The sequence below is a fragment of the Arvicanthis niloticus genome, chromosome 27 (assembly GCF_011762505.2).
Source record: "Arvicanthis niloticus isolate mArvNil1 chromosome 27, mArvNil1.pat.X, whole genome shotgun sequence".
In the NCBI taxonomy this organism is placed as follows: domain Eukaryota; kingdom Metazoa; phylum Chordata; class Mammalia; order Rodentia; family Muridae; genus Arvicanthis; species Arvicanthis niloticus.
The window spans coordinates 11,805,043-11,823,848 of NC_133435.1; the positions used below are offsets into that span (position 1 = coordinate 11,805,043).

General features: G+C 36.8%; 1 protein-coding gene across 6 annotated transcripts; it reads right to left on the minus strand.

The window, feature by feature from the left end:
* Positions 1-1,183: 1,183 nt before the first annotated feature.
* On the minus strand, positions 1,184-10,624 carry Casp1 (caspase 1). Of its 6 annotated transcripts, none has more exons than XM_076926153.1 (9): positions 10,474-10,624; positions 9,617-9,883; positions 6,547-6,650; positions 5,929-6,093; positions 5,314-5,548; positions 4,764-4,904; positions 2,283-2,392; positions 1,769-1,872; positions 1,184-1,304 (listed from the first exon to the last, which is right to left on the minus strand). In XM_076926153.1, the coding sequence occupies exons 1-8, from the start codon at positions 10,478-10,480 to the stop codon at positions 1,774-1,776; spliced, it is 1,128 nt and encodes a 375-aa protein (XP_076782268.1). In that variant the 5' UTR covers positions 10,481-10,624; the 3' UTR covers positions 1,184-1,304; positions 1,769-1,773. The 6 variants fall into 6 exon arrangements, 4 of the variants coding, with proteins under 4 accessions (XP_076782268.1, XP_076782270.1, XP_076782269.1 ...); XM_076926154.1 differs by having other exon boundaries at positions 1,191-1,304; positions 1,773-1,872; XR_013107775.1 differs by having other exon boundaries at positions 1,202-1,304; positions 1,393-1,872.
* Positions 10,625-18,806: the final 8,182 nt, after the last annotated feature.

Here is an 18,806-nt window from a genome sequence, read left to right on the forward strand (position 1 = left end):
TTTGTCTTTTATTAGACATAGTTCAGAGCAAGTGTTTTGTAACCCCAGGATACATTTCATTAACTGTGCAAGACTATCTTTATGAATCCATTTTTGCTGAGAGTGATGGATTACCACTACTGGTTGGTATCCCCTGAACAAAGCCTGCTTAGAGGGACAATTGCAGGCTGCAAGAGAATGAATGTATTATCATATGATCTTGGGAGAGAGGTATATCAGGGAAATGGTTAGAGAAAGGGGGAAAGACAAATGTGGTGTGTTCAACTTTGGGCCTTTGAGTAATGCTGGATTATAGGCAGGATTAGAATGGCTCATGTGGAATTGTGACCATCTTCAGCTCCTCCTGCACTTAACAAATACTGCTGAGAGAATAAATAATGCCACTACCTCTCACTTTCTCAGTGTCATGCTTGTCTGGTAATTGTTTCCCAGTTGATGGTGGCACTCACTGTTTTATGGTCTCAATCAGAGTGTGAAATTTTAAGATTCTTGGGCTAAATCAATAATATTCTTTGATCCATGAGTTTTTGAATCCATGAAGCATAATATCACATAGAAATTGCTTTGTTCTAGTCAAAGCTTCCAGAATAATAAGTAAATACTCCATTTTGAGATACCATTTATTATTTTGGCTATCATTGTTCCAGTTATATTTTATACATCTCTTCTGCTGAGCATTAAATTCCTGGAATTCAGAAACCTGTGGTGTCTGTATGAATGCAGGAAAAGACAAGCAAAGGATATCATAAAAGAAATAACTGCACTCATCCACTTCTGCATTTAAGAATCAAGTCTAAGAACTCTGCTGATGCTCTGGCTACTGAGGGATTCTGGGAGACAGGTAGTTAACAGTTTTCAGTGGTGTTCCCATGAAGGTTTCTACTGGGCTCCAGTGAACATTCCATTCCCATGGTTACACTAGCAATTCTGGCTAAACTCAGTGGGTCTCAAAAACAAACAAAAAAAGGTATGGATATTTGAATATGAATTGTAGAGAGGAGAATAATTGTACTATATGGAAGAATACTATAGAGGGTATGAGGTTATAGTAATCAGAATGCATTTTATACGTGTGTAAAATTTCAAACACTAAATTCAGTAATAGTTGCCGTGAGTTATTCTTCATGTGTTCTGAAAATTAAATCAAATAAAGGAACATCGAATAGTTCCAGCAGCAACAAATAGGACAGACTTTCAGTTTTTGCTTTGTTTTGTTTTAAGATTTATTGCATTATTTAGAGAATTATTGGCTTCTTATTGGCATGATTCCCAACACAGGTACATAAGAATGAACTCCTGGATTCCTATAGGAAAGAGAAATTACAACAACATAAGCATCCTGCTGAGATCTGTGAAGAATATAGTATCACACTGTAATGCTGGTATACACACCCAAAACAGAGAAGAGCCCAAGGCATGGGTTAGTGTTTATCCTACTGAGATAAAATGTAGACATATAGAGCATGGGCCTCTCAAAATTTTGTTTCATGACAGCCAACTCTGTAAAAGGACCACAAAACTCTGAGAATATTAAAAAAATCAAAGTGCTTGGTAAATTACTGAAAATGTGGTGTTCCTTCAGTCTCTCTCTGTTTTCTCCATGTATTACACCAGACGTAGAAACTTGGATTAAGACCAGTTTTATTACTCTTCAGTGGTCTTCATCCAACATCCCCCTATTGTACACACACACACACACACACACACGCACACACACACACACACACACACGCACACACAAGTGTACAAAGCCATTGATATGATATACTTATTTTAATGTTCTGGGAAGAGGTAGAAACGTTTTGTCAGGGTCAACCTTTCAGTGGTGGGCATCTGTAACCTAGATTCTGGTTGTTCAAATGAAAATCGAACCTAGAAGTAAAAGGAAGGATTATAATCATAATTTTCAGAGAGTAGGATCTTGACTCAAGATGGACAAAGACTGCGTTGACTAGCATGACAATAAATAATGAACCAATAACTCATGGCATTTGTAAGAACAAAAGTTATAAGAATATTTCCCAGACTATTAAATTCTCTTTTTGTAGTTGACCAATATGATGGACACAGAGATACTAGATTCTGGTCCATATTCTAACAAGGTAAGGATATAGGTTAATATATATGATTATTTCTTAATGCTCCTGATAATAAAACATTGGCACTATGTATAGATAGCCCTTTTGAAACACTGACAAACATGCTCAGAACTTTTCCATTAGAAGCAGTTTGAGGAGCTAAAGACCAGGGAAGTAAAATTGATAAAGCATCTAGAGCCCCACCTTTCTGAAAATGTCCTCCAAGTCACAAGATGAGGCATATTTCCTCATGTGTTTGATGAGTGACTCAATGAAACGAGAGCCCCGGACAGGATGTCTCCAAGACACAGTATCTGTGAGTAAAGTACATTCCAAATCTTAGGATAGATCTAACCCTTGATTCAGATCTAGCCTTTCAACTCTGGGTGGACACATTATAGAGTTTATACTGTATTCTATAAACTGCCTGCTATTTTTTCAGTGTATAAAAAGTTCAATGAGTACATTTCCCCTTTTACTCAAGATGGTTTCTGAAACAATACAGATATTCAGACAGTGTAGCTCCAGATTTCAAGGAGGTAAAAATCTAATAGAGAGTTAGGCTGACTACAGAAGGGAATGTAATCAGGTTTGGGAGAATAAGTATCTGAGCGTGTGTCTCCAGGATTCAATGTAATAAATCTGATAGAAGTTCTTTGTACATTTTTAAATGCAATGTTCTTAACTATAAGATGAGGATAATTATTCCTAAAAAGGAGATCATTGAAGAATAGATGACACACAACAAATACCTGAGAAGATAAAGGAAATGGAAAGGAGTAGAAGCAGGTATCTCTGAAAGCACCTTTCACATTGAAAAGAGTAATAAAAGGCCAGCTTACTTTCATATAAATTCTACTGTGTGATTGGACTTGTCCACTGTTTAACCTCCTTCTACTCATTAACCAACCTCTCTCCCTTATATGTCTCTTTCCTGTGTGCATGTCTTTTGTATTTTTAGTGACTCACTGAGTATAATTAGAAATGGCCGAGTGACCATGAGTAAAAAAACTATGTAATAGTTTTTACATGAGCACTGGTACAAATTGGCATAATTATGTTCTAATTGTATTTTGAGAGAAAAGTTTCATTTTAACAGGAAGGGTGATGTGTAGGAGGAGCTAAGGTAGGAGGAGTACTGAGAGGAAGAAAAGGAGTAAGAAGAGGAGAAGAAGAAAGAGAGGAGAAGCTAGGTGATGAAAGAGAGAAAGAGGGGGGGAGACAGGGAGGCAGAGGTTCAAGTATCTCCACCAGTCAAAGATAGATGTTATATCTAGGTTGGTCAGTGGGTTACACCTCTGATTGAACAATTCCAAACTTATAAAGCCTATGATTAACATTATTTTTAAAAAATGTATAAATGCAAAAAGGAAAAGGGGGCATGGGATAGGGGTTTCCTAAGGGGGGTGGGGTGGGGGAATGGGGAAAGGGGATGCCATCTGAAGTGTAAATAAAATATCTAATAAAAAAAGAAAAAAAAACTATGTAATAGTCTCATGGGCTTACTAGCTGGTGTATTTCTTCAGATGATTATCCATCTTCCATAATTTAGCAGTAGCCAATAGTTCAGTAAAGCCCTATGGACTCAGAATGTATCAATAGCCATTGTGATTTTATTATTGGAAACAAAAATGCAATGAGATATACATCAAGACCTGGTTCACCCAATGTAGCAGTAGGCTATATCTGGAGTGTGAAACCATAGTCAGTAATATAATTTGTAAGCTATTTAATTAGATGTGAGACCTTAAGGACATACTTGAGTAAAAGAATATAGACTTCCAAAAATATAAACTCCAGGAAATAAAGGAATCAAATGAGTTTTAATTAAGCTTTAACATAGTAAGTAACAAGTTAGAATTCAAACTAAGATGTTAGTAAGAGTAATTTAATGTGAATGTTTTAGGAATTCTTCAATATTTCACAAATACCACCTTATCTTGCAAATATCAATATACGCAAATATTCTGCCACAATGACATATATTTGCATACATGCTGAGAGTATATTTGTATATATTGCTGAGAAATTTGAAGAAATTTCAAATTAGGAAACAATTAGACTTAATATTAGATGTAATAAATAGAACAGCAAAAATGTAATCTGAATATTACCAGTTAGAATAATTTAAATTACTTAAAATGTTTGCTTTAATGTATAAAATATCTCACATTAAAACTTACTTATCCTCTAATATGTAAAATAAGCGAGCTGGCCTGTATGATTTCAAGAGATTGTCCTGTATCTACACTCCCAACTACTCATAAGAATACTGGGATTACAGATGAATGTCCAGGTTTTCAATGGGCCCTGAGGCTCTTAGGTTAAGTGACCAATATTTCTGTCTCCATATTCCAAGCATTAGGATTCTGTAAATACTTGATGCCCATATACAATGATGTTCTGACTAAGGTAGTGATGTGCATCTTTAAGATTTTATGTAACTTTAGGGAGGATGTTCATCTACAGAATTCTGTATTATCTCTCATAGTTTTAAAAGAACTATCATGCAGCATGAAGAGTTTACTAATTCAGAAAAAAGACATGTCTATCTTGTCTGTGTGGATAAGGGGTGTTGGATATGAAGTTTAAAAGTGGTCTTAAAAGTCTTATGTAATGCTATGTATGGAGTCTCTCTTTGTAACAGTAATAGTGACAAAAGAGATCTGTATAAAAACCCTTTACCTGGTGTTGAAGAGTAGAAAGCAATAAAATCTTTCTCTCTATGGGCCTTCTTAATGCCATCATCTTCAAAAATTGCATCCGTTAAGAATTCCTTTTCAGAGTCTCCTACTGAGTCTTTTGACAAAACCACTCCTTCTTTCTCTGGAAAACCAAAACTGATTTTATATTACAAACAATTTTCAAGGGAATTATTGCTGTCATGAAACTTCTCTTAAACCCTATTTCTAAACTTATTAGTTTGTCTTTTATTTATATCTATGTATTTGTGTGTTTATGAATATGCACATATGTATAAAATGTTTGTTATAAGCCATGTCTCAACAATTCATTTTCTCCTTAATTATTTTTCCAATAATGCACAAAGATCAGTATTCTCTAGTGAAAAAATGAAGCAAGTATTTACCAATTTGATCTAAAATCCATAAAATACGTGAGTGGTAAAATAGATGTTTGATATTTAGGAATCAACACCCAAACACTGACCAGTACTGTCTATAAATAATAAAGTCTCAATGGGAATGCCCTGTTATTTTAAACCATCAGTACTCACCTCCACGGCATGCCTGAATAATGATCACCTTGGGCTTATTGTTCAAGCTTGGGCACTGCGAAGTATTCATCATTTGAAAGATTGTGTCAAACTTTAAAATATCCACAACTTCATTAGAGTATGTGACCCCACATATTCCCTCCTGGATACCATGAGACATGAATACAAGGAAAGTACTGTCAGCAGTCATGTGCTCTTTGCAGGCAGCAAACTCTTTCAACTCTTTCACCATGTCCTATAAGAGACAAGACCAGTGATTTTACTTTGTGACTTCACTAGTGACAGTAAAAGGAGTCCTTGAATAAATACATAAATGTCATAGACATGGAAATAAAAAATTCTAATTTTCAATTTTATATAAAGCAAGGCTATAAAATTATAGGAAGTCATCCTGAAATTATTGAGCTGATAGAAACATTTTGCAGTTAGATGTTGCATGAGAATTTGGTTAAACCACGTTTGCATTTGACAGGCATAGATAATATTCAGCGGCTAGTCACCAAAGAGTATCACCAGTATAGAACTAGCAAAACTTCAGTCTTTAGCTTCTCTAACATCTTTTCTAGCTAAGGGGAAGAAAGACGGGCACTGTTTCTATATCTTGAGAAGTCTTACCTGAGCTGTGAGATTCTTTTTTTCTTTCACAGAATACCCCAGATCCTGCAAAAGCAACTTCATTTCTCTGAGGTCAACATCAGCTCCGACCCTCTGAGGAAGGTGATCAAACTCTATGTTGCAGATAATGAGGGCAAGGCGTGTTGTATTCATTATTGGATAAATCTATATGAAAAGCAGATTGAATGGACAGTGTTGTTTCATTCATTATCTACTTTATGTGCTTATGACAGTTCCTAATTTCCTTCTCTTAATCCTTTCAAGAAACCAACCTTGTTAGAGTTAGATTAAGAGTAGGGAGAAAACTGAGTCTTAATTCATGAAAGCTAGTGGAGTCTGTGAAACACTAGGTGGGTTCTGAGAATCTGATCGTAATTTTGAAAGTAAAATTTGAAAAAATAATTTGTAGCTAGAATCTGTAAATTGTAAAATTTTATTTTTTGGGGGAGGGGGGATTTCAATGACTGTAGACCTAACAGCTGCTTCACATCTGACTTTGGATTCTAATCTCTAAATTTGGGACATTGCAATGAGTGAGACTATGACACAAAACCACCACCCTTCAGGATGGGCTCAAGATTCTTCAGCTTATTTCATCCTGGATTCTGAGTACAGCACCTCTGAAGGATTTTCTTTCTGGACTTTTTCTAAAGAGCAAAGCTTGAGGCTCCCACTCAGTCCTGGAAGTGTGCCACCTTCTTTGTTCTGTTCTTCTTTTGTTTCTATAAGAGATGAAAAATACCATGAGTGCATTCAACTCTGATGGTCTCAAACCCAGTCCCTTTACAGCCTTAGCTGTAGACAAGTCAGGGCAACCCTGAGTTCATTACCACACTATAGAACAAGATACAGATCACTGTTAATGGAACACATTCCAAGCCAGAGATCCCTAGTGATGTAATGGGGGATCTGCCTTGGGATTCGTATTTTGACAAATATTTTAAATAAAAACAAAGCAAGTAATATTAAAATGTTTAATATTTATTTTAGAAAGCATTTGAGCCTAGGAGAGAATTTTAAGTAGTGAGGGTAGGTAAAAAATAATTCTTATGTGATTATAGTAATAATGTTAAAAATACATGTTTACCTATTTTTTTTAAAAAAATATATACAACAGTAGGCATCAAATACTTTATAGAAATGATCCTCTGCCCAAGCCTCCCAGCATCACTTTCTGTTGTGTTTGCATATTAACCAAAGAAGGAACAACATTGAATATGTGAACTAGAAGGAACCCAAGGTAGGTAGAGTAGAATGGTAAATGATAGTTAATTTACAAATTTTGTGAATTGATATCACTCACTATTGACTATCTCTGAAGAAGTGTTTTCACAACGGTTTATGTCAGTAGTTCCTGAGCATTTTTTTTTTATTCCAAGTTTAGTATTATCAATCAAGGTGATATATTTCTAAATGATTTAATCTAAACTTGATATATTTCAAAATAGAAATAATTTACCTAGGTGCCTGGAGAATAGAAATTGAGCAATCAAAATAGACAGATTTTAAGTAATTATAAAAGGCATTCAGATAAATTGTTGCGTGTTTAGCAAGTTGAACAAAGTCACAAAAATTGGTTGGTTGTAAAAAAGAATACATGCTACTTAGAATTAGTATACTGTAGAAATGTGAAAATATTTATTAATTGGTAAAAGAAGCCATGCTCTGTACAAATATCTAAAGCAACAGCAACTAAGCAAATATTTATTTACACTAGAGATTTTTTTTTAAAATAATGCAATAGAGCATTGAGTTATATGGGAATGGCACATCAAATGAAATATCCAAGAAAATACATAGATTGATAAGTATTAATTGATCCAGTAGGATAATTGATTTTTTTTTTAAAACACTTGACTTTCTGACCTGGGGAGAAAGGTTTGTTTCCTAGAAGATATTATTTCATAACAATGGTGGAAAACTGCTCTTGTAACATGTAGCTCTAGTTATTTCTTAAGAAAAAAATGAACTTACACAAAAGTAACATTATTAAAAAGGGATGTGGTGTGTGCTGACTGCCTCAGCTTCTATGATGTAGAGGGACCGTTTCAGTGCAGACCACTCCAATCAATCTGCAGTGTTTTGCCATTTGGGAAATAAATATTTTTTGTGGTAATTCTATGTTGTATGAAATGAAGCTTAGTTTTGCTTTTTATTTGCATTGGAAAAGTTGACTGTACACTCTCAGAATCTGTACTCAGCGTCTGTAGGATGCCCCCACCCTGGACCACCAAGCTGTCATTGTTACCAGCACTCCAGAACGTTTCCTGTCTGAGTGATCAGCTGTATCCAATAGAAGTCACACATGTGTTTGGTGTGTGACACATCTAAGCTGAGCTTACAAGAAGATTATTTCACAAATAATCTTCTCAGATTCGTTGCAATGTCTCTTACAGGATAACTGTAAGCATAGTTCTGTTAGTGCTGTTGCCTGTAGGTGTAAGACACAGTGTGGAAGATGTCTGGCATGTAAGAGAGCTCCTTGCTCACTAAGAATACTATTTTATAATCATCACGAATAATAATCAGCCTTCTACCATGTAAGAACAAAGGTGAATATTGACTTTCTTACTACAGCCAATGTTGTCTTAATAAGAGTTTATACTATAATTACTGTGCCTGAAATTCTGGCAGCTTTAACTCAGTGATAGCTTTGTTACTAATTATACCTTTATTATTTTAAATAATATTTATGCAAGTTCAGTTCAGTCGTAGTATAATTTGTCATACTTATTCTTGAATACTCTATAGAATAATGTCTGGAGTACAATTGGCATGTGATAACTTTTTCTTGTAATGATCAAAAAAATTATAGCTGAAATAGGATGACTGTAGAGATTTCATAATTGGCAGCTACTATGTGCTATGATAACAGAGTGTGATAAGATGGTAGAAGACTTGAGACAGGAACTCATTAAAACCTAGCCGCAGACTGAAAGTAGGTAGGAGGGGAAAGAAGCGGTTAGGCTGCATTTTTGAGTTTCAGATTTGAAAAACTGCCAGTGATGATAGCATTGATTAAGAAAACTGCTAAGAAGTGGGTTGGGAAAGAATAACAAATTTGCCTTTGGGGGGGGGTGTTCAGATAAAATATCCAGAAAAAAATGGGGATATGTCTATTAGGTACTTGAATGGTAATGTTTGGTACCTAACTAGGGAAATAAGACTTGGACACAGACTTAAAAAGTTTTAGTATAAATACACAAGAACTGCTTTGCTAAAGCAAGATATACAGAGAATAAGAAGAGGCAAATGTGAGTTACTCATAGCACCCCCAACCTCGGTTCACCCCTTGAAGATAATAGTGAAAGAAGCTCCAATGGGTATTATTCCTCTACCAGTATGTGTACCGGAGGAGGAAGGATGTCCTCCCTTAGAATCTTTTATAGCAACAGAAGTTTCAGCTGATGGACCAAAAGAGAGACAACGGAAATTAATTCACCATAGCAAGGTCATACTGAGAGACCGAGATTAGTGAGATGGAGACCAATGTGTGCTACAAGAGACAAGGCAGAAGGAATGGGAATAAAGGAGTCATGAGACAGACAACAAGACCACGGACACAAAAATGGGTGTCTGGAGTTGAAGGTGAGAGAGTTGTCTTCAAACTACATAAGAAATTTATCAATCAGACATTGGTTACCCAAGTAAATAGACTCTCAACTTGGTCTAATACGCAGACTCTTACCTGATTGGAGCTCCAACCTTTCTGCCAGGTAGCAGTCTTCATCACAAATGCAAGCGATGAAGATTTGGCTTGCCTTGGGTCCTTTTTTAATGACATGATCACACAGGTCTCGTGCCTTGTCCATAACCGTCCTATTATTATGCTGTATTCCTTCCATCTCTCCCTGGTTTAATACTCTCTTCTCTAAAAGTTCATCCAGCAATCCTTTTATTGTCTCTTCAGTCGCAGACTGGATAAATTGCTTCCTCTTTACCTTCAGGATCTTGTCTGTTTAAGGCACAAAGAATTCTCAAGTAAAGAAAATAGTTTCATGTTCCTTTTTTGTAGTAAAAAAAGGCATACCCTCTTTCAGAGTGAATTAGCAAAACGTCCCTTTCACAAACATCATTTCTTCTGCTCTTGTTTTTCTATCTCTGCTCCACATTTGACCTTCAACATTACACAAAAGCATAAAGTGTGAGGCACATGTACCAAGTTACCATCTTTCTGTTAGAACTCAAGAAGCATAAACCATTTTCTTTTGCTGCCACCATCTCTGTCACTTATCCAGTTCCCTCTGTCAGACTAAGAATATTTAATAATGCAAAATAAATAAATAAATAAATAATTGCAAAAAAAAAAAAAAAAAAAAAAAAAAACGATGGCAGGATACAAGTAAAGCACCATTTCCTTTCTGGCCCTGGCCAGAGATTATGGCTTCAAGAATCTTCTGTGTGGACTGCTACGTAGTCTTCCCTTTCCCCAGATTCAGCTCATCTAAATAACTCCAGAAACTAATTATGGCTTTCAGAAAAGCAAGTCCCTTTCCAAATGACTTATTCCCCAAATAAGCCCCTTTAATAACAGAGAAAACTTACCAGCCATGGCGTTTCTCTTCTACACTGCAGAGCTACTGAAACTGAAAGCATATAGCTAGTTCCCTTCCAACAGGGCGTGAATGCAGATTGAGAAATAACCACAATTACTGTGTGCGCATGTTTCTTTCTCTAATTAAACTTAGGTTTAAATGCCCAAATCTGGCAAGGAGTCAACCATGGAAATGATCTTTCCTGAACACTTGGAAGAGCACAGGAAAGGAAGGGAATGAGTCTTAGTCTTCAAGAAAGAAGTGAGCTGTAACAAAACAAGTCCAGGAAAAGAAGGTAGATCTGTGGGATGTTCATAGGAGACAGAACAAGTGGGCAGGGAAGGCTGCCACAGATGTTTCTGCTCCAGGGCTGGGACTGAGACTCCGAGAAGATCTGCAGTCTGTATACTGTTTTCTAGCTTGGGAGGCCTGTGGGCTAGCAAGGGTGCCTGTTGGAGTTGGGGGCTGGAATTAAGTAATGAGTAGTGGACAAAAGGGTAGAAGGTAGGGCAGGAGAGGTAGGCTGAAGCTCCTGTTCCTGTTCCATTGCAGAGTTAGACAGACAGCGGGATTGGACTCGGAGGGGCAGAAGCAGAGGTGTGTGTCTGTTTTCCAACGACTTGCTTCCCTGGCAGGGAAGGCCCTTGAATTAGCATGGGTGCCTGCTAGGGGAAAAGGGGACAAAGGACATTGGTAGGGTTGGTTAAGATACATCAAGCTAAACTGCTTGTGTCATAAACACACACACACACACACACACACACACACACACACACACACAGAGAGAGAGAGAGAGAGAGAGAGAGAGAGAGAGAGAGAGAGAGAGAGAGAGAATCTCACCTTAAAGGTAATAAAATGAGATGGTTTATTCAAACTATTTTGAGTGACCAGCACCTAAGAACATAGATTTAGGTTACCCCAAATTCCAAGTTCTAACATGGAAGACATTTCATAAAGTTTTTCTAGTTTTGGAGAACGAAGAAAGATATAAATCAAGGCAAATTTAAAATGTATGGGCATGCTTAAATTAAAAAGCAGATACATTGATGTGGGGGAAAAGCTTTGCTATAGGCATAAAATGTCACCTGATGTCAGTCTTAGCTTTCTGATTGTTTAATAGCTTCTAACAGGTTTTTATTTATTATCACAAGGTGTTACTTCAGATATAGAATGGAACAAGGAATGACTGTTCTAGAAGGCTAACACTAGTCTAAGATGAAGTAATTACCCTCTGAACCTACAAAAATTCCAACCTTTCTACAGTACAGCAATTCCAATTGTTCTGTCCATCTAGCAGACAAAAATCCTTCTTCCAGGAGGTTTCTGTTCACATCTAGACATAGCTTCTTTTCTGGAATTTTCCTTCACCCTTGTGATTAGATGCCTTAGTTCTTGGTTTCTTTGTTTTGTTTCTTGTAACATACATATCCAAGAAATGTAAGATTTACTTAAATTTTTAACAAAAGAAAGTAATGGCCTCCAACTACTGGCTTTGTTTACCTGTTATGAGCTAAATCTGCAACAGTAAAGCTGAAGCTGAGAGAGAGAGAGAGAGATCCAGGCTTCTCATTCACAGTAGACACTCTAGTCTAGGAAGGAAGACAGGGATCTAGAAAACACAACTTCATTAAACAGTTATTAGGGGAAATCCATGGCAATACACAAACTAGGCAATGCAGAGTCAGGTGGTTAATAGAAGGTTAGGACGCTAGGGTATATACTTGAGGAAATAAACAACTTACAGCACCTTGAATTATGAGTTGAGGTGCTGTCCTGGCTAGTTTTATATCAACTTGACACAATCAAAAAGATAAAAGCCTCTTCACTTTGAGATAGCCTTGTAAATGTTTAGTGTGGAATAAGGAAATCAAGTAACCATGCTTTCCCACAATCTCAGGGTGCAAAGATCCAAACAAAGCCCTATATAGATCTTACAGTGCCTAGATTAGATACATAAACTGTTTAGTCTGTTTTAAGGTGTGCTTAATAAAATGTTTCCTTTATACCCCAAACCACAGACAATTATGAAAATGAATATAAATTTAAAAAAATAGAAAGTTAAGATTTGATAAGAACAGATATTTTGGACAGTAATTGATATTCTACCTAGTGTGAGGGATATTGGATAAGATGCTGAATTTTGACACAAGTAAAGGCTTCCCCACAGCTTGCATGAGAGGAGGGAGAACTCAAGGTTTCAGTTCTTGTGCAGGTGGCTGTGGGGAAGGGACATCTGACAAAACTATGAGATGTTGGGGTGAGGTCAAGATGAGTATTCTGATGAGAGAAGTCAGATTTTGATGCAAGCACTACACTACACTACACCAGATGCTTACAATGAGGGTTCTTTTATTCCACAAGGATACATGATGTGCAGATACTTTTCTTGTTAATCTGACTGGTTTTGAAATCCCTCAGGAGACCTTCATGTGTCTTTGAAGTTACTTTCAAAGCAGTTTAGTTGAGAAAGAACAATATACCCTTCCAGGGAGTATGTGGAACCATCATGTTAATGGAAACCCCCCAAAAATAAAAAGGGTGGTGACAAGTTGAGTAACTGGAATTCAACAATTGCTGCTTTCTGACTTTGAATGTAATATGACCAGGGAAACATGTTCCAGTGTTCCTGCCTCCCTTCCACCGTGATTGTGCTCCACCTTAACTGTGAGTGAAAGTAATTATTGTGTTTTTTAATTTATTCTTTTAGGTATTTGTCATAACATTGATAAAAGTAACAAATGTAGCAGGTAAGCTGACAACAGAGTAATACCATCTGTATGCATGTTTAAAATATATTAAATGAAACTATTTGAAATGAAATATTCATTTCAAAAGGAAGGTTCTAGTTGCAAATGAAGCTCTGACATATTTATGAAAGAAAACTTTCTTGATTAAGGAAGCTATGACTTAAGAAACTAAGGCAATCACTTTAAAATGCCCTCTCTTAATGTTTTAGATTTCATTTACATTGCACATTTTTTCCTTTTTATTGGATATTATATTTGCATTTCAGATTTTATCCCATTACCCCATTTCTCCCACCACCCAGGAACCTCCTACTGCTTCCATCCCCCCTCCTCCTGCTTCTATGAGGATGTGCCCCTACCTACCCCCTCTGCTCCCACCTCCTCCCCTCGAATTATCCTCCCACACTTGGTGTTCAGCCTTCATGAGACCAAGGATCTTCTCTCCCACCTATGCCCGACAAGGCCATCCTCTCCTACATATACAGATGGAGTCATGGGTTCCTCCCTATGTGCTCCCAGACTAGTGGTTTAGACCCTGGGGAGCTCTGGTTGGTTGGTATTGTTTTTCTCCTCATAGGGCCACAAACCCTTTCAGCTCCTTAAGTCTTCTAACTTTTCCATTGGGAAACCCCTTGATCAGATCAGTAGTTAGCTGTGAGCATCTGCCTCTGAATATTTCAGACTCTGGCAGACCTCTAAGGAGACAGCTTTATCAGGCTCTTGTCAGCATGCACTCCCTGACATCCACATCAGCGCCTACTTTTGGTGACTGCACACTGAATGGAGACCCAGATGGAATGGTCTCCAGATGGCCCCTCCTTCAGTTTCTGCCCCACACTTTGTCTCCATATTTGCTCCCCTGAGTATTTTGTTGCTACTTCTAAGTAGCATCCACACTTGGTCTTCCTTCTTCATGAGCTTCATGTGGTCTGTGAGTTGAATCTTGGCTATTTCAAGCTTTTGGGCTAATATCCACTTATCAGTGAATAAATTCCATGTGTGTTCTTTTGTGATTGGGTTACCTCACTCAGGATGATATTTTCTAGTTCCATCCATTTACCTAAGAATTTCTCGAACTCATTATTTTTAATAGCTGAGTAGTACTCCATTGTGTAAATGTACCACATTCTTTGTATCCATTCCTCTGCTGAAGGACAGTTGGGTTCTTTCCAGCTTCTGGCTATTATAAATAAGGCTGCTATGAACATAGTGGAGCATATGTCCTTCTTATATGTTGGAGAATCTTCTAGGAATATGCCCAGGAGTGGTATAGCTGGGTCCCCAGGTAATACTATGTCCAATTTTCTGAGGAACCGCCAGACTGATTTCCAGAGTGGTTGTACCAGCTTACAATCCCACCAACAATGTGGATGAGTGTTCCTCTTTCTCCACATCCTCGACAGCATCTACTATCACCTGAGATTTTGATCTTAGCCATTCTGACTGGTGTGAGGTGGTATCTCAGGGTTGTTTTGATTTGCATTTCCCTGATGACTAAGGATGATGAGCATTTCTTAAGGTGCTTCTCAGCCATTTGAGTTTCCTCAGTTGAAAATTCTTTGCTTAGCTCTGTACCCTATTTTTAATAGGGTTATTTGGTTGTCTGGAGTATAATTTCTTGAGTTCTTTGTGCATATTTGATATATCTTGACTAGGGTTAACTAAGAGTTTCTGAACTTCAGAGAATGAATTCAGTTGGGTGGAGGAGGTCAGATGCTCCTGTTTGAACTACTTCTTCGAGGCACTGTCACTACCATTATTGCTGAAGAGCGGATGCCCAGTACACATGGCTGGAACCTCGAGCCCCTCATTTGCTTTCATAGCTTTGTTGAACATGAGGCCCCTCCAAAGCCTCTTTAATCCTCTTTGAAGTTATTTGTAGTGAGCATGTGTTTTACATACTCATTTGAATAATTGTAAGTTTTGAAGTGTTCATGATGTAAAGGGATAGTCATTTGCAAACTCTGCAACAGGAGTTATAATGCATATTTTCTAGATTCTCTTTTACTCCTGATTCTGAGTCCCTACAGATATTAAGAGCAATATATATATATATATATATATATATATATATATATATATATATATGGAAGCAAAATTCACTGTTTTTGACTCTGCTGCTATTGAGCAATGGGTTGGGCCTTTACAAGGTCTTATAGTTCTTTGAGGGACTGCATGTGAACTGTGGTGTTAATGCTGTTTTACACATAAACAAATTAGGGTGAGAAAACGTCACATGGAAACACAGCCTATGATTGTTCTTCTTTGAACCTAGACAGAACTCTTGATCCTGGAAATGATATCAAATCATTCTCAAAGAATTCATGTCATTAGTAAAACTTTCAACATACTGTATAATATTTCCCAGACAAGGACAAATTTGCTGTCAATGACAACCTTCTTCTATGGAATAAAATTGGAAATGCTCAATATTGTATTTGGCTTCAAAATACAGTGTTTTCACACTGAGAATTATGGTGAGTGTCTTTGTTAGGGTTTTACTGCTCTGAACAGACACCATGACCAAGTCAACTCTTGTAAGTACAGCATTTAACTGTGGTTGAATTACAAGTTCAGAGGGTCAGTCCATTATCACTGAGACATTAATATGGAGGCCTCCAGACAGGCATGATGCAGGAGGAGCTGAAAGTTCTACACCTTCATGTGAAGGCTGCTAGCAGAATACTGACTTCCAGGCAGCTAGGATGAGGATCTTAAAGCCCAGGTCCACAGTGATACAACTACTCCAACAAGGCTACACCTCTTAATAGTGTCATTCCTTGAGCCAAGCATATACAAACCATCATAGCGAGGAAGCTCAGTAGAATCGGAAACATCAAATTTTCTTTCAGCTCCACAAAGAGCTCATCAGAAGTCCAGTAACTGAAAACTCCAGTAAATGACTTGATCTTCATTTCTAGTACAATCCATAGACTATATTATACTCCATGCCAGAAAAAAAAATGAAATTGGCAGGATTTAATGAGTTAGAACCTCTCCTGAGCTTTCTAGAAGATAATACTTCAGAATATATCAGTATATAGACAAATAGAAGACAGCCTGAGAAAAATTATGCTCATTTTTCTCTTAGGAAGGATGTGGGTTCTTAGTCAGTCACTATTCTGTACTAGCTCTGCTTATTCGTATTCCCCAGAAAGCTGCTGAATCAGTAGCACCTGCCCGTTTGGAGTTGAAAGGCAGTGTCACTACATTCATAATCACATATTTTGAAGACAGTATGCTTCTGGCAAGGGGCTTTTTGGGTCTGTTGCATTTCAAGTAAGGAATGTTTGCAAACTATAGTTAAATATTTATAAATATTATAGACCCAGATCTGAAATATTATATCAGAGTATCTCTCTCTCCCTTCTCTCTCTCTCTCTCTCTCTCTCTCTCTCTCTCTCTCTCTCTCTCTCTCTTTCTGTGTGTGTATGTGTGTGTGTGTGTTGCAACTCACACTGCCTAAAATATCAAAGTGGAGAGTTAGTATGTCTTTAAGATTGTAAGAGAATTCTGAACAAGGACAAACAAATGTTTGTCAGTCCCCCACACAATATACTGATACCAGTTTTTCTTGATGGGAGTTAACAGGGTAAAACATAAGAAACAATATCTAGAAGAACTGGAAATTATTAGAAACAAAGAACCAATAATGACATTAATAATTGAGAGGATCTCCATGACACAGGGCAGCAGCAGAATAACTGGGAATTGCACTGATATATATATATATATATATTTGTATGTGTGTGTGCATGTGTAATATATATACACACATACATACTACATTGCCTCCAAAATACACTGTAATTCCAGTCGTCTCTCCCAGTGTTCTTTTCCTTTAACGCTTGCCCTATATCTCCTGCTTTAATCCTCAACTACCCCCAGTCAACCCTTAAAAATCAATCCTATTTCTTTTCCCATGGGAGAACTAGAAGTACCATCTTGGGCCCTCTTTGCTACTTATCATCTTTGTATCTGTGGATTATAACATGATTGATTATTCTCTATTTAACAGCTAATGTCCACATATAAGTGAGTGCATGTTTGTCTCTGGGTCTGGGTTACCTTACTTAGTATAATTTTTTTCTAGTTCTATCCATGTGCCTTGTGGATATTATAATGTTATTGTTATTAACAACAGAGTAATACTCTTTTTTTTTGTAAATTTACCACATTTCCTTTATCCATTCTTTGGTTGAAGGGCATCAAGGTTGTTTTAAATTTCTTGCTACTATGAATAAAGCTTCTATGAAACTAAATAAACAAGTGTCCTTGTGGTAGGGTGGAATGTCATTTCAGTATATGCCTAAGAGTGGTATTGCAGGGTCTTAAAATAGATTGATTCCCAATATTCTGAGAAACGGCCCTATTGATTTTCATATGGGCTATACAAATTTGCACTCTTATGAACACAAACTCATGGAGGAGTGTTCCAAATCCTCACCAACTTGAGCTACCATTTGTGTTATTGATCTTAGTCATTCTGACAGGTATAAGAATGAACCTTTAAGTAGTTTTGATTTACATTTTCCTAATGGCTAAGGATGATGAACATTCCTTTGAGTGTTTCTCAGGGTATTTTTGTTGGCTAGTTTTTGAGTTCTTTATATATATTGCCTTATGTTGGAAGTAGAGTTGGTAAAATATTTTCTCATCCTCTAGGCTGCTATTTTGTCCTATTAATTGTATCCTATGCCTTAAAGAAGATTTTTAGTTTCATGGGGTACCATTTAATGGTTTTTGTTCTTAATGTCTGTGTGTTCCATTTCTGTACAGGAAGTTGTCTCCTGTACCAATGTAATAAAGGCTATTCCTCACTTTCTCTTATATTGGGTTTCATGGAAAAATATATATCAGAAGATGGAAAGATCTCCCATGCTCACTGATCTGTAGAATTAACATAGTGAAAATGGGCATCACACCAAAAGCAATTTACAGATTCAACCTAATATCCATCAAAATTCCAATAAATTATTTTCAGCCCTTGGAAATACAATACTCAGCTTCATATAGAAAAACAAAAAACCAAGGGAAGCTAAGATAATCCTGTATAATAAGAGAACTTTCAGAAATATCACCATACCTGATTTCAAACTATCCTACAGAACAATAGTAATAAAAACTACATGGTATTGTCATACAAACATCCAGATTAGTCAATATAATCTAATCAAAGTTCTATGTGTTGATCAACACACCTATGGATATTTGATTTAATAAGGAAGCCAGAAAAAAAACAAACAATGGAAAAAAGATAGCATCTTCAACAAATGAAGATGCTGGTACAGCTGGATACTAGCATGTAGAAGACTGCAAATAGATCCATATTTATCACCCTGTACAAAATTCAAGTCTTTCTCAAAAGACCTTAACAGTAGCCTTTGCAAATTTTATTTTCTCCATCTCCTCACAGTTCTGCAATTTTTTTGCCCAAAAGTTTGTCAAGCAAACCATCACTCATCACTAAATTTACTGAAATGATGAACTGCTTCTCCTTTGTCTTTAGAATGTTATCTGTTGAGGACACAAAGAGTTTTCAGTTCAGAAATACAGCCCCCCATATCATGAACAGGGTATGGCCTCTTTCAGATAG